Genomic DNA, 16,741 nt, shown 5'->3' with positions numbered 1-16,741 from the left:
CTGGGTCTTGAACTGGCACCCATATGGGATGAAGGCACTGCAGGTGGTGGCTTAACCTGCTGCGCCACCGCACCAGCCCCTGTACTTCTGAGCTTTACTGAGTGCAGTACCTGTGATTTCATTTGCTGCCACAGTAGCTCTGTGATAGCTAGGTAATCCAAGAACTGAGAAAGGCAAACTGAGGCCTGAGCTCCTACACTGCTACTCAGTACTGTGTTCCATTGAATCCTGCTATTTTACATGCCCAACCAGTTGCTTTTCTTGTAGCACAGCATGTATTGGTAGTTTTTTTTTTCTTTTTTATCACCTGGTCAGTTCAGTTTTGCTGACTTGAGTTCATGAGTTGGGCCATCTCTGAACTGGACTTCACTGGAGTGGGATTTCGTCCCTGTCAACTCACATTCCTTCCCTTTCTTCTCCAGTGGCTGGTGAAGAGAGCTATAGAAACGAAAGAAGAGATGGGTGACTACATCCGCTCCTACTCCATATCCCAGTTTCAGAAAACCTATAGCCTCCCTGAGGTAGGTGTTGCCTGTTTTTTGTTTTTGTTTTGTTTGGTTTTGTTTTGTTTGGTTTTCTCCTTTGTTTGAAGGAGGGAATGAATGCACACTTAGAGACTCCCCAAGAAGGACCAGGGTAATTTCAGTATCTTCTCGTGGCATCTCTGCTCCTCCTTGGTCTTGCCCCAGCATTGAAACTGGGACTTCTGGTTGGTTAGAGCTTCCTCTAACATGGCTGCACAGTAGAAAACTCTAAATTTTGATACTTGGTCTAGAATTTTTATTAAATCTCAGGAAGAGTATATTTATATAAAACATTTTTGAGAAACCACTTGCCTTGTGCATTCCTGTTGCAGCAGTCTGTAATAATTGAAACAGCAATACCAATAAATGATAGCTGTAAAATACTTGCTATATGCCAGTTCCAGCATATCACATGCCTTTTCTTCTTTAAGCCCTGTGACTGTCTCCTGAGATAGATGTTGTGGTCCCTGCTTTACAGATGGAGACAGATATAATGGTTACGTGACTAAAATTTCAGAGCTCCTGAAGATTTGAAATAGAACATTTGTCTTAACCACTACACACTGAGCCCCCAAACCCCCTTTTTCTTAGTGGCTGTAAGGGTCTGTGCTGGAATGATCTGCAGAGGGAGAATACATTTCTACTTGTTAGAAAATTGAGACTTCTTCAGGCAAAGTAGTAATGAAAAGTCCATTTATAAGGCATTTTTCTGAGCAATCTAGTTAAGTTTTACTCTTTACAGGGGATTTATGTAAACCCTGCGTTTTGTTTTACAGGATGATGACTTCATAAAGAGAAAAGAAAAGGCCATCAAGACAGTTGTTGACCTCTCTGTAAGTTCCCTTGTTCATGTGTTTCTGTGTAAGCACTACATAGCCCTCTTTCGTGTGTTTGGTTTAAAGTACAAAAATGCTGCAATCTGAGCTTCCTCCTGCTGGGATTTCCTGGGAGCAGGCTTCAGATGGGTGAGCTAGGGAACTTACGCCATGTCAGAACCCTGTACTCACAGGTAATCTGCCACAACCACTGCCCTGTGTTCTCAGTCCCAGTTTTAAAGGTGAAATATCCAAATGCAAAGCTCTTCGTCATTTATCTCAATGACAGTTGTAAACTTAGAATAGCTACAAAGAGCAGATGATGAACTGGAGATGGGGAGATTGAGGTTACTGATTTTCTCTCATGGTGACTGGAGAGGCAGAATTGCTTCTGAGCTTTGTGCAGGAGACTGATATGTCCTTTGTCATCATATACAGCATCTTAATCACTGGCAGTCCACACAGATGTGCCTACTTCCCAACATGAGGGCCAAAAGAGAGAGCTTTGGTGCTCCTTTTCAAAACACTCTGAGCCAGAGCCAGTAGAACCTTGTTAGGGGCATCTGCACTCCACAGACTCCCTACCTGAGCTAATGGGAATAAAGCAGCAATGTCTGGAAGTATACACTCTGTCTCCTAAAGGAAATATTTAGTGTTCTTTTGCTTCTTTTCTACTTGGTCTGATTCATAACATACTAAACATTTGATCACCCTTGTTTGTGAATTGTAAGTAAGCTCATACTTGTAGCTTTAGTTGATTTTTACAGCTCTATTAACATGCCACTAACATGGCACTCAGTTTAAATATCAGAGGTGTTTTTTATACAGATGCCTTGGTTTGCATTTTATAGTGATAAAGATTGAAGGTGTCTGGCTTGTATAGCTTTGTGAAGTGGTTATGGAGGTTTTCCAGAAATAGAATTCAAAACTCATTTAAGAAAAAAATGTGTTATCATCCAGTTATTACTCTGAAAAGAACAATTGTTGTTTGATGACGAAAGACATGCAGTGCTCATTTAGAACCAAAAGGATTGTTATTTTATAGTTGTTAGATATTTTTCTCAGTTCCATCTTAGAAATGGGAGAGATGGAAAAGCTTTTAAGATGATGATACACCAAAGACAAATACTATTTTAATATTTGGTGGCAGCATTAAATAATAAAAGAAAAAATGATATGACATAATAATGGTTTTCTTTTCTGATTATGGAATAGATGTTTGGCTTAGAGCATCCTTGAAGTTTGTTTTGTTTGTTTTAAGATTTATTTATTTGAAACAGAGTTAGAGAGTGGGACAGAGAGAGAGATCAGTCTTCCATTCACTGGTTCACTCCCCAAATGGCCATGGTGGCCAGTGCAGGGGCCAGGCTGAAGCCAGGAACCAGGAGTTTCAACCGAGTTTCTCATGTGGGTGACAGGGGCCCAAGCACTTAGGCCATCATCTGCTGCTTTTCCCAAGCAGGGAGCTGGATCAGAAGTGGAGCAGCCAAGACTCGAACTTGAGTCCATTTGGGATGCTGCTGTGCCACAATGCTGACCCCTTGAAGTTTTTCTTAAAAAGATTGATAGATATAGGTAAAGAAAATTACTCTTAACCACACAGCACAGAATTAGCCACATTTAATTGTTGGACATATTTCTATTGTTACTAATGTGCATTTTTAAACTAAATTGGGGCCGGTGCCGTGGCTCAATAGGCTAATCCTCCGCCTTGCGGCGCCGGCACACCAGGTTCTAGTCCCGGTCGGGGTGCTGGATTCTGTCCCGGTTGCCCCTCTTCCAGGCCAGCTCTCTGCTATGGCCTGGGAGTGCAGTGGAGGATGGCCCAAGTCCTTGGGCCCTGCACCCGCATGGGAGACCAAGAGAAGCACCTGGCTCCTGGCTTCGGATCAGTGCGATGTGCCGGCCGCAGCAGTCATTGGAGGGTGAACCAACGGCAAAAGGAAGACCTTTCTCTGTCTCTCTCTCTCACTGTCCACTCTGCCTGTCAAAAAAAAAAAAAAAAACCTAAATTGGAATCATAGTTTAAATGTAATTTTGTAATTTTTTACTTTTAAGTATAGAATCTGTTGTGTTGTTACTCTTTGCTCCTCACAACATTTCTCATGACAATATCCAATTGATTGGATGTGCTGTGCTTTCCCCTGTTTGAAATGATACTTCATTTCTTGAAAGATAAAAACCATGTGACGGCATTCCCTTGGAGGCAGGGAGTTGGGGGCTTGCAGCAGGAAAGGAAGGAAAATTTTCATTTCCCTATAGATTGTACTATTTGAATTTTATTCTAAGTCTGTGTATAATATATTCAAAAACAGTAAGTGTAAGATAACTTTTTTTTTAACGCTTTAATGAATGGCTTCACATGTAAATCTCACTCTGAGCCCTAGATTAAAGTAAAATGATGAGGTTTTTGGCTGTGCAACACAGAATGAAAAAAAGAAGGCCAGCATAGCTGGTGATAGTCCTATCAGTGAAACTGGGTGTGGCCTCATCTCTGTACCCATGGAATAGTTCAGGCCTTTGGTGACACACATATTATTTCATGTTCTCATTTATAATGAAGATTTTAAAAAAATCTACGCTTCATAATGTGACTGCATAGAATTTAAAGAGATAATAATATGTAGTGCCCAAACACTCTTCTGAGTGTTTATCTGTAACTCAGCTCAGCTTCACAACAACCCTTTGAAGTAGTAGTAGTTCTTTTATTTTCCAGTGAGAAACTGAAGCACAGATATGTTACCTAAGTTGCCTGGGGTCACACTGATAAAGATGGAGTCAGGCCTCAAACCCAGACTGTCACCACTGTGCTCTGAGCCTCTAGATAAAACCCTGCTTGGAGATGATCAGAAAATAATAGCAAAATAAAGGAAAAAGAAAAACACTGTCTCTTTGCTGATAATTTGTATTGCTTAGTCTCTTTCCTTTTTTTAGGTATAGACTTAATCCTTAGTTGACTGGCAATGCATTTTCAGCAGAAATGATAAAGAATTTTTATTGGTGACCAGACTTTGCCTTGGGTTTTGTTTTGTTTTTCTCCCAGCCTTGTCTGCTGAAAATACTTCTGGCTTGCATCTCCTTAGTTGAGCCTCATCGCCATTAACTTTTCATGCCTCCTTCCTACCACTTCTGCAAGTACAAACTGGATATCCATTATACAAGATGCTTGGAACCAAAGCTATTTGACTTCAAATTTTTTGGGTTTTGGAATTTGTATAGATTATACCATTTAAACATCCCTAATCCAAAAATCCAAAATTCCCAGCATTTCAGATTTTCAGATTAGAAACATTTGACCTATGCTTCCTTCGCTAGCTTGAAATGAGTCACAGAAGCTCACAAGACTCCAACTCCAGGGCTAAAGTGCATATCCCTGGCTTATTCTAGTGAATTGGTATTAAAAATTGAACAACTTGCCATTTTTTATTTCTTGTAATTCTCTGCAGGGAAGCACTCTCTACCTCTTCAATAAAGGGAAAGAAAGCTCTTCTGTGTAGCTAGATGTTCTGGCTCTGGGTGCCTGGAGGGTGTTTCCTCTCCCTCTAGGTTTTCCCTAGTTAGGCCTTTCAGATGACTTTCCCTGCTCCATTGTGATGAGTCTGGAAAATGAGGTCACACCTACAGGTGCCTGGTTTCTAGACGCAGCCTTTTATAAAATGTGCAGCTCTTGCCTTGTGTTAATTATCTTGTATGTGTCAGGCCTGTCATTAGGCATTTTAGAAGCATTATCTCCTCTATCCCTCATTGACATGTAGGGAGTTATTTATTATCATTTCCATTTTGTGAATCAGGAAGTTAAAACTCAGAAAGGTTAATAAACTCTCTGTGTAGCTGTAGCGCTAACTACACATTTTAATTTTACATCAGACACAACAGGTGTTGGTCTTTTCACGTTTTCTCACTCTTCCTGCTGATTTCCCACATATTCCTAGCATGAATTTTGCTGACTTGTTTCCATACTCTGGGATATTATTCACCAAATCACAGAAATGAATCCAGAGTGTTTGGGTGCTCCACTCTCCACCTGCCATCTCTTGAGTTTCTTATGGGGGTATTTTACTGTGACTTTTCCTATCAGTAGACCCTTTGTCCAGGGAAAATGGATGCCAATGGAAGCTCTCCTGTTTTCTTTCTTCATTGTCAGCATTATGCCATTGTGTATTGGCCAGTAGGCTGTACTTATCTTGCTCAGATAGAACCTCTTTTTAAAAAATAAGTACTACACATTTAAATATTAAATACCTACCTTCTTTGTTTCTTTAGCCATCCTTTGAAAACTGTTCTAATCTTTTTCATTTGTCCCTGACATATAGCTAGCCCAGTTGCCTGTTGATCCATTGATTGACTGGTTGGTTAATGCCTGATTTTTTCTTTTAAAAAAGTTTTTTTTTTCTTGTATACTAAAGCTATAGTAATAAAAAAGGAAATGGAGAAACTGCATGAAGACTGAATCACCTCTGATGGCACCTGCAAGGTGTAATTATTGATATTCCAAGTATAAAATGTAGAGTTAATGAATATCAACATAGAAAATCACAAAAAAGATATTACATATATATATTCTGTGCTACTGTTTGCTCAATAACATATTAATGTTTCTTTCCATGCCGATAAATATTTTTAGAGCTTGCTTTCAGATTATTCATTTTGTAGGACTAGCTAATATAAGTTTAGCTTATATCTTTTTTTTTTCCCCTTTGGCCAATACATATTACATCTCTTTATAGCTATTTTTCTTTTGTCTCTAATTATTTACTTATAATACATTACTTGAAGTAGAATTGTACCAAGGTTGAACTTAAAGTTTTTAGTACCTCTTGTTGGATCTCCAGGCAAGGAGGTGGTTGTGAACCTCAGTGTCTGAGCTCATTAGTTTAACATGTTCTCTCTTTGTCTTGGTGTAAGTTTCTTCCTCCTGGGGGTTATTTGCAGTAGTTCTGCTTTTTTCTTTGAAATATGTTATTTTCTTATTTCTTCCTACTTCCGTTTTAGAGTAGCTAACTGCTTTGTAAAAGGCCTGCCCTAAAGGAGATTGGATTTTTCAAGACAGAAGAAACAAACCGTTTGTACTCAAGGACAGGCCTCCCGTTACCACCTTCTACTCTTGCCTCCTTGTCATAATTAAGCTCATTGTCTCACTGAGTGTGCTGCTATACAGTTACTGTCTCCTCTTCTGAGCCATCTGCCCTCTATATCCTAGAGTATCTGTCCTCTGTAGTGAGGTCTTGTATACTTCCTTTTGAACTTGAGTAAAGGGTGCCCACAAAGGGTCCTCAAAAGATGTATTTACTGTTTATTAGCATTTTTTGGTAGTGTTTAGAATTGTTTAGGAGAATAAAAGGAAGAGAAAAAAGACTTCTTAGAGCTACCAGTCTAGTGGAAAGGTATTGTTTTGTTGAATTATTGGATCATCTAAGAGACCATTTAAAATTACTGCTCTGACACATTCTTCCATATATGAGGAAGGTGTTTTCATCCATTATATAAAACTTAAATGCAATGATGTAGCCAAACAATGTAGTAAATCTTACTAATAATAGTATACATCTGTATGTATTTAAAATAAATATATATATTTTAGTCCTTATTGTGTATCTGGTACTGTTAACTATATTGATTAAATTAAACCTCAAAGCAACTGTGCTTGTATCTATGTAGTAGTTGGCTTTTTATTACTCTAACTGAAATGCCTAAGACAAGTTACCTGTGAGGGAAGGAGGTTTATTTTAGCTCATGGTGTTGGAGATTCACAGTCTATGATCAGGCAGCACCACTGGTCTGGCACCTGATGAGGGTGAAGGCTGACAATGACGAAGTGTGTGCGGAGAAGTGATTACCTGTGAGCAAGGAAGCAGATAGGGAGCATGCTCATGGTGTGATTTCTCCTTATAAAGCCTTCTTGACTCAACTAGGGGCTCCACCCCAGCAACCCCAATCCAATCCAGCCACCTCCCAGAGGTCCCACCTTCAGACCCCACCAGTGGATCACACTTCTATCCTTTCAGCATCATTAGTTCATAACTTTGGGTTTTAAACATCTGTGTGAGTAGGGTAACAATATCCTATTCAAACTGTTACAATCTGTTTTACAGATGGAAAACCACAGAGGTTAGTGTAACTTGCTCCAAATCCGAGAGGTAGTGAGGGGTGGAGCAAGTACTGAAATCCTGGTCTGACTCCATGTATTTATTCACTGATACTGATTGAACCCTGACTCCATGCCAGATCATATTGTAGGAGCTAAGAAAAGATCAGTGACATTGCAGCTTGTGAGGGGCTTGAGGGATTTGGGAGTTCATGGAGAAGACAGCTCTTGACTAGGGGGTGGCAGTGGTACATGCAGGCTTTGTTTGGGTGATACTTTGATAGGTTTGCTTGTGGAGTGGGGGCTTCCCTCACACCATGAGAGGCTTAAGCAGAGGAACCTCTGTCCCTCACAAGGGAACTCCCCCAGAGGATCATGGAGGAGGTTCCCATGTCTAGACAGCATAGTTGCTCAGTGTGTTGGGGGGGTCGTCTCTGGGTCAGGATCTCTGAAGGGCAGCAGTGGTTTGGGGTCTTAGATTAGCAAATACTGATAGCTTCAAAGGCTGTGCTTTCGAAGGTGTACAAAGTAGGCAGGCTATAGATAGTTAAAAACCAAACCAAAACAAAAAGAATCTGCTCATTCGGGCTGTGTTGGAAACAGTTGGATCTGTTGGGGCCAGGGTTGTGACACAGAGGGTTAAACCTCTGCCTGTAATGCCAGCATCATGTAGGAGTGCTGATTCAAGTGCCAGCTGCTCTACTTACTTTAGAGCTCTCTGCTAATGTGCCTGGGAAGGCAGCAGAAGATGGCCTAAATGCTTTGGCCCCTAACTATCCATGTGGGAAACCTGGATGGAGTTTCAGGTTCCTGGCTGTGGCCTGGCCCAGCCCTGGCTGTTGAAGCCATTTGGGAATTGAACCAGGGAATGGAAGATCAGTCTCTGTCTCTCTTTCTCCCTCTTTCTTTCTTTCAAATAAATAAAATTAAAAAAAAAAACTGGATGTGTTAAAATTTAAATTTGAAACCAAAGAGCTTTTGAGAGAGCAACTTTCAGCCTGCTGTGGAGAAGTAAACAGCCTAGGGACTAAGACACAAAGGCCATGTTTAGCTCATCTGTACAACACAGCAACCATCTTCTTACCCACCAAGTCACACAATTTGAGACTGACTAAAGGAGAATGAAAGTGGGACTTGTGCTGGAACTCAGCACAAGATGCACTTGCATGGAAGAGCTCATGCAAAAGAATAGAAAAGAAGTATGACTTGGGGGTGAATCTGAGTCAAACTACAGAAATGATCGCCATCTGTCATCTCATCATTTCCTTCACTCAGACTTTCTTTAGTTTGTTTTATTAAAGTTCATTTTTTAAAAAAAAAAATTTCTCCAAGTTATTAAAAGTCTTAAAACATTTCATAGAAAATGTATATTTATTATGAAAAAACTACACACAAATTTCAAAATTGTTTTGCACCAAAAGTAAACTTACCTTCTAACTCCAGTTTTCCATGACCTTTTTGAGATAGCTCATATAATAACTGTTTCTTCTAGGGACTTTTCAGAACATTGGGCTTAGTGGTAGAAACACTTGTGGAGCCCCTTTTGATGGAAGGCGGAGGTTTTTCATGGGCTTGTAGATCAAGCTGTGTGTTAGAGTTGGGTTTGGACTGTGGGAACTGTGGGAATAAGCTATTAAGATCAGTGAGTTCCTGCTGAGTTGAGTATAGTCTGGCCCTAGTGGGGTTTTAGTGAGCCTTTAAGTATGAAATGCAAGATCAGTAGCAGCTGTGTCACTTCCTGCTCCATTATTTCAGTAAGGAAGTTGTCTACTCTAATTGTGAGTGCAGCAGTCAGGGATTTGCTGCAGACCCTGTCGTGGCTGTGCTGTCCTGTTTCCCTCCCCTGGCACTTGGAATGTAGGTTCAGAGGCATCATTTTGACAGGTGATCTGACTTGTCCTACGTAGAAGAGATCTGACTCTCGCAATGCTGGAGTTCTCCATTTTACACAAGGATTGCCTTAATATTTTAATTCTGCTCATGTGTCCTTTAATATCTACAAAAACAAAATATCAGAACCCACAATGAAGGGTGATCTGAGTTGAGATATAAAACATTTTGTGCAATTCTTCCGAGTCTCTGTTCTGGAATCATCCTGTCTCTATCACTTATGGCTTTGGTAACCAGGGGTGAACTATTTAATCTCTGTGCCCATGTCTCATCATCTGTAGACAGAAGACAAAGATAGCTTCCCTAAGATGTGTGAGTGTCTAGTGGGCAGCCCATACACTATAAGCAGGTGCCTGGCACATACCTACCATCCAACAAATGATAGCTATTACTCTTGTCACTGCTATTAGGGTGAAAGAAGTTCGTTTTGTATACCTTTTTGAAAGCATAATCAAGTATAGTATGGTGGGTTTTTTTTTTTATTAATCTCAAGCTTCAAATTTTTGACAGAATTATGTTACCAAGTAGTTATCTTTATAGGATCAAAAAAAGTATGAGAGGCTAAATATCCTTTAAGATCTGTTAGTCCAACCCCATGCTACAGATAAAGAAATGGAGGGAAACTGCCTTGCTGTTTATTGGCAAGGATAGGACTAGACATCAGTGTTCCTGACTCCTGTGCCTTAAAGGGTGACTTAACAATCATTCTTTGTAGTTGACCTGTTTAGGTCCTTATTACTTAAGCAAAACATTGTAACAGGCTGCATAGCAGCTTTTAGAATGTGTAATAAGCCTTGTGAGATGGCTAGCAGAAATGGCTGGTGGGCAAGTTAGTATATTGGAAAAGCCTTGGAACTGAAGCTGGGGTACTTAGGGCTAAAAAGTCAGTGTTGTTATTAGTTGGCAAAATTAAAGTTCCTTTTAAGTTAGTTTCAGAATGTTGGTATGTTGTTTTGGAGTCAGTCCTTTTTATTTTTTTAATCTGATTTCTTGCCTTGAGTCATTGACTCTTTCAGTAGTATCTAGGGAAAACTGAATTAAGCTCAATTATGTAGTGCTGCGGGAATAGTAGAGTTCAGTGGAAATTAAATCATATGCAATAACTGACGTCATGTGACTCATTGTATTTTTCATTTCACCGTAACTGTTTTATTTATAGATTCCTATTCATGTCGACACTAGCAACAAATAAGGGAATGTTTGTGGCAGCAGTTTGTAAAAGCTACCTATTAGCTCAGACCCTATCTCACTCCCTTTTCCACAAAATAGTTGAAATTATGTAGTGTAAATTACACAAGAAATATTTTCTATTTGAAACTTTTCATAATAAAATGTAAAGAAATAAGAATTTATTAGAATTATCAAGAGGGAATAATTCTGATTGGAATAGGATACCCCTACCTGGGGAAACCTGATAGTAATGCTTGTCACAGGGCTGTCCAGGCAGAGGTTTTTATGTGGGGAATTCTGGTAGGACAGAATTATTCATATATATAAATATATATACAAATTTATATATGTCTATCTCCTAAAGAAAGTACATGGCGTATAGCAGGTGCTCAATAACTGTAGGTCTCCACCTGTAGATGATCTGGTTTGAGATTCTAACCCAAATGAATGACCTTGATGGCTAAGCTGACAGTCAAAGTCACATTACCTTATAATATGGGTTCAGGGCTCTGGAGTACAAAAAGGCAGCTGGTGTGCCAGCAAGGTACTAGTGTATTTTATGTTTTTATAAATTATGTTGAGGATAAACCTCAATACACTTTAGTTTAAAAATCATATGTCTCTGACAAATTTGTATCTGTGATTGATGAAGTCCTTTGTGGCCCTGGGTGTTAGATAGTTCTGCTTATGTAGTGACTATCTACTTGAAAGCTTGTATTCAAGAATAAAAAAAGACTTCAGTAGATAGACAAACCTTTCTTCTTGAGGTAGGAGTACATTATTATAGGGGTTGACATTGTACAACAACAGATTAAGGTCCCAGTTCTGATATCAGCATCCCATACTGGGGTACTGATCCAAGTCCTGGCTACTCTATTCCTATCTGGCTTCCTGCTATTGCATCTGAGAAGGCAACAGATGATGGCCCAAGTGCTTGGGTTCCTGCCAGCCATGTGAGAGACTTGGATGGAATTCTTGGCTCTTGGCAGTTTGTTGTGATCCTAATAAAAACCAAATAGAGTATTTCACAGTGAACTTGAAAAGCTGATAGTAAAATTCATTTGAAGGACAAAATGTGTAAGAATAGCCAGGAAAGTAGGAAAATAACAGTAGAGGCAAGATGGAGAATCATAAAGCAAAAAGAATTGAGGAAGAGGTAATACTTGTTTCTTTTTAAACTTTTATTTAATGAATATAAATTTCCAAAGTACAGCTTATGGATTACAATGGCTTCCCCCCCCCATAACTTCCCTCCCCTCTCCTGTACCCTCTCCCCTTCTATTCACATCAAGATTCATTTTCAATTCTCTTTATATATATACAGAAGATCAATTTAGCATATATTAAGCAAAGATTTCAACAGTTTGCACCCACACAGAAACACAAAGTGTAAAATACTGTTTGAATACTAGTTATAGCATTAAATCACAATGTACAGCACATTAAGGACAGAGATCCTACATGAGGAGTAAGTGCACAGTGACTCCTGTTGTTGACTTAACAAATTGACACTCTTGTTTATGGCATCAGTAATCACCCTAGGCTCTTGTCATGAGTTGCCAAGGCTATGGAGGCCTTTGAGTTCGCCGACTCTGATCATATATTTAGACAAGGTCATAGTCAAAGTGGAAGTTCTCTCCTCCCTTCAGAGCAAGGTACCTCCTTCTTTAATGACCTGTTTTTTCCACTAGGATCTCATTTGCAGAGATCTTTCGTTTAGGTCATTTTTTCTTTTTCCCAGAGTGTCTTGGCTTTCCATGCCTAAAATACTCTCATGGGCTCTTCAGCCATATCCGAATGCCTTGAGGGCTGATTCTGAGGCCAGAGTGCTGTTTAGGACATCGGCCATTCTATGGGTCTGCTGTGTATCTCACTTCCCATGTTGGATTGTTCTCTCCCTTTTTTATTCTGTCATTTTAGATTATGTCTGAGTGGGTTAGTGGAGTGTCTGCTTTCAGGAAATATCTAGAGGAGTATGGTAGGTGTGGCCAAGGAGCTGTGTTTGGTGCTCCAGGGTGAAGGAGATGTCTGAAGTGACACAGGTTTGTCATGGTAAATCTCTCTCTCTCTTTTTTTTTTAATCAGTAGGGAGGTTTGTTCTTGTCTGCTGGTGTAGACTCAGCTGAGCTTCTCTCTTCAAAGGAAACCTGTGCCTGGGTGCTAGCCTCAGTGGGTATACTATTCGTCCGCTCCTCCACAAGGACCCCACAGAGGATCTGGGCAGCCCTCAATGCAAGCTCAGAATCTCCAGCAATGTCCCTTGCCAGGTAACCAGGGAGCCATGATGATGTGGAGCCTCCCACAGTTACTGCCCAAAGTCCCAGCTATACCCTGGGACTCCCACACAGCCTCAGTGTTTTCACAGTCCTGGCACACAAGCCTCCCACAGTCATGAGCACTCAGCCTCCTGTCTGTTCTCCCCACTGGACTCAGCAGGCTCCAGTTGGTTGATTGCTGGGTATAGACATGAGCTAGCATAGCTGTTAAGTATGTCCAAAATGGTGCCTGCTCTCTATTGGCTGGTCGTAGGACTCTGTTGCAGGGTGATCAGGGAGAGAGAATGTGCCACCCTGTTTCTTTTTTCTCCTTTACTTTGGCAGGTACACTGCACCCCTCCCCCCCGACCAGGGCTCCAAGCTGGATTCCCTCTAGGCTCTTCCTGAAGCTTTCACCAGTGGCTTGAGCTGCTGCAATCTGGTCTCACCTCAGTCTCCAACACTGATGCAGAGACTCTTGGCTCCTGGGGTTCTGAGTTGTGTGTGTCCTTGCCCTCCATGTAGGTCAACTGTGTCCCTCCAATTTGCGTAGAGTTTCCTCTGCTGCTTTCTCCCTAACTCTTCCCAGAGACTGCGCTCTTCTCACTTTTTTAAAACTATCTTCCCCTAGACTGAAGCAGCAAACTCCCTCCCTTCTCCATCATCTTAGTACCCCCTTGTTATTTACTGTTGCCGGAGGAGTGAATAACAAGTTGCTGGACACATAAATCAGCAAAGTTTTTTTGTTTGTTTTGGTTCAGGTTGGTATCATAAACACCCTTCAGTCTTGTGATTTCACTTCTAAGTTATATGCTATCCACATTTATGCATTATTTATAATAAGAACTTGGAAATAATTTATGTGTATCTTGGTTGAAGGCTAAATAAAATAGGAAGCATTTGTATTAAGGATTATTACATTTAGTTAAAGAGAATATATTTTTGTGAAACTTTATTTCATGGAAATAGCTGTGCTTTACTGTTAAAGAAAAAAGAAAGCTGTCAGACAATGTTTAGAATATACTCTTTCATGTAATAAAAACCCCGTACACTATTTGTTTTTAAATGTATGCGTATTGCATACCTGTAGCATATATATACACCAGACAAAGGTTTGGAAGAATGTACACTCATCAAACTGACAGAGACACCTCTGGAGAAAGATGGGGTGAGGACAGACTTCTTCTTTTTTTTTTTTTTCTTGACAGAGTTAGACAGTGAGAGACAGAAAGGTCTTCCTTCCATTGGTTCACTACCCAAACGGCTGCCATGGCCGGCGCACAGCACTGATCCAATGCCAGGAGCAAGGTGCTTCCTCCTGGTATCCCATGCGGGTGCAGGGCCCAAACATTTGGGCCATCCTCCACTGCATTCCCAGGCCACAGTAGAGAGCTGGCCTGAAAGAGGGGCAACCGGGACAGAAACAGTGCCCCAACTGGGACTAGAACCCAGAGTACTGGTGCTGCAGGCGGAGGATTAGCATAGTGAGCCGCGGCGCCTGCTGAGGACAGACTTCTTAAAATTCTGCCTCTCTCATAACATTTGAAACTGTTAACAGAAATATTTTCATGTATTATTTGTATTATTAAATTATAAAATTTAAAGCAAATTAATATGTAGAGAGCTAAATGAGAAGCTGAGAGTACCATATTACTCTGAAGTTGTTGTTAGACATTGATTACTTTTACTGGCCAGAAAGACAGTGGCTGTCCTCACCTGTGAAAATAACAGAGAAGGGACCACAGCCAACACTAACAGCACTGTCTTTTTGCAAGGTGGATACTCTGAACATTTACAAATTAATTGAACTTTTCAGTGAATGCCTATCATTTAATTTTAAAAAATTAAAAGCAAAGGAACCTTGACCTGTTGTTACTGAGCCCGCTTTCCACCATGTCAGGGCCTTTTCTTTTTCTATTTCTCAGCAAAGGCAGGTGTGCAGGTTTAAAGTCATCTCAGAAGCCCAGAGATTCAGGTCATGATCTCTCACCCTTAGCATTCAGACATCGGCTTCTGTGTCTTCAGTCCATGAAGGCAGCCACCCTGGCTGCCCTCTGTGCTCCTCCAGCATGTCCTGGCCACATGGGCAGTTGATGGGGAGAAGGCGCACTCCCCCTCACCAGCTGGCAGCATTTAGCTGCTGGTTAAGGACAAGAATCTTCTCACACTCAGTAACCTGGTTGTCTTTTTCACTCAGGATGTTTACAAGCCCCGTCGGAAATACAAACGCCAACAGGGAGCAGAGGAGTTACTTGATGAAGAATCTCGAATCCATGCTACACTGTTGGAATATGGCAGGTAATAAGTTGGGCCCAAACTAGGTGTCTGTTTTATAAAAACACTTAAACGCTAATTTAAATTGCTTCTGTGGGATTGACTTGATTGGCTTCTACCTGATTGAGTTTACAGTTTTCAGCCATGAAATTTCCAACATCAGATTTCCTGTCTGGTGTGGAATCAGCTGTTGTCATATGACGTTGCAGTTCCTCTTTGGAAATGTATGTGTAGCTGTGCACCTGGCCCTGTCCTCCTTGGGCTATTTGGGTGGTTGGGACATTAGCGGAAGCTGGGGCCGATCTGCCTCTCATGACCCTTCTAACAAAAGTTAAAATCTTCAGGTAAACAAAAGAATGAAATCAGTTTCAACAGTTTTACTTTGTTAGAATTATAATTTTAGTTTCTTGTGAACATTAAGTCTTGATTAGAAAAATGAAGAATTTATAAGTAATTTTTGTCACATCTTAAAAACATACTTAGCTTAAAAGCATGTCTAGTTTAAACAAAACCAAAAATCTTATTTTATATCAAGCTTTTACATTAAAAAAATCACAAGAATGTGCTTCTCTCCATGGAATGTTTCAGTTGACAGCAGATATTAACTTTGGCTTTTGTGCATTTTCTACTTTAGGGTAACTGATCCCTTCATGTGAGTACCCCTTGTGCTTCCTTCCTTTGTGCTGGGGAAGGCTCTTGTGTGCTGCTCTATCTCACAGCCCCACCCTTGGTGGCTGGAACTAACTGCTCTGTTGTTAGCATCTCCCTGAGTGAGCATCTGATGTCTTCTCCTTCTACAGTACTGGGGAGAATCAGAAGGAAATTAGATTTTCATTATTGTAGCTTTCAAAGGAAAGGCAATTGCATTTTTCTTTTGGTGATAGAGTGGGGTCAAGTCTTTCCTTCCTAAGAATAAAAACTAGTCTGTTTCAAAGGAAATTGAATTAGTTCTGGCCCCTAGTTTGTGATGGCTGCCACTACAACTTACCAACTGCTGCCATGAATTGAATATCTCCTCTGAGTCACATACCACCAGGACAAGCTACCTAATTTACTGGGCCCAGTATAAATGAAAATACAAGGCCCCTTCTTAAGAATTATTAGTGACAGTTAATTACTAAGAATGTCAAGACATCAACAACAATCAAATGCAGAACTCTACTGAGTGTAGGACCCTGTGCAGCTGAACAGGTCACATGATCATGAAGCCAGCCTCAGGTACCATGGTGGTGTTGGGGGGTGGGGTCTTTTCCAAGCCCCATCCTCAAGTGGGCAGGGGAAGCTGGATAGCTCTGAATGTCAAATGTCCCATAGCCAGAGAGTACTTAGGGGAATGTTACAGGTTTTAATTTGTACTGTTCATGCCTCCATTTTTTCCATTTTCATGGAAAATCAAATGTTTCTGGAGATGAAAAGAGTTAGAGATGCAGTAAATTGCTAGCCTCACTGAGATCATGTTCATGGTATCTCAGGACTTTTTTTCGATCACTCTCAGTTTCAGTTGTATTGTTAAGTGATCATCACTTTCATCACATGAAGGCTGAGCAGCTTCAGAACATACCTGCCCCTCCTCGGGTGTGCCTGTTGCAGTTGGAGGCCACAATATAAAAAGACAGGTTTTGTTTGAAACTGTTTTCAAATTCTGCCTGTGAGAGAGAGCAGAGGATCATAATACCAGTCTTTCTTCCAGCTTGTGGGGGTCATGCTAGTAGATATGACTGACGGTTT

The 16,741-nt window shown here is 40.6% G+C and overlaps 1 protein-coding gene across 2 annotated transcripts in view; it reads left to right on the top strand.

Annotated features, from left to right (window-relative positions):
* The window catches only part of CCDC93 (coiled-coil domain containing 93), a 104,057-nt gene that overhangs the window by 16,363 nt on the left and 70,953 nt on the right, over positions 1 to 16,741 (top strand). For both annotated transcript variants that reach the window (XM_017342634.3, NM_001171023.1), the window contains 3 exon segments: positions 423 to 521; positions 1,301 to 1,357; positions 14,937 to 15,037. In XM_017342634.3, coding sequence (XP_017198123.3) covers positions 423 to 521; positions 1,301 to 1,357; positions 14,937 to 15,037 — 257 coding nt within the window.

This window comes from Oryctolagus cuniculus, chromosome 3 (genome assembly GCF_964237555.1).
Source record: "Oryctolagus cuniculus chromosome 3, mOryCun1.1, whole genome shotgun sequence".
Lineage (NCBI taxonomy): Eukaryota > Metazoa > Chordata > Mammalia > Lagomorpha > Leporidae > Oryctolagus > Oryctolagus cuniculus.
Note: the sequence above shows the minus strand (reverse complement) of the source record. Positions and strands in the feature narration are given on the sequence as shown.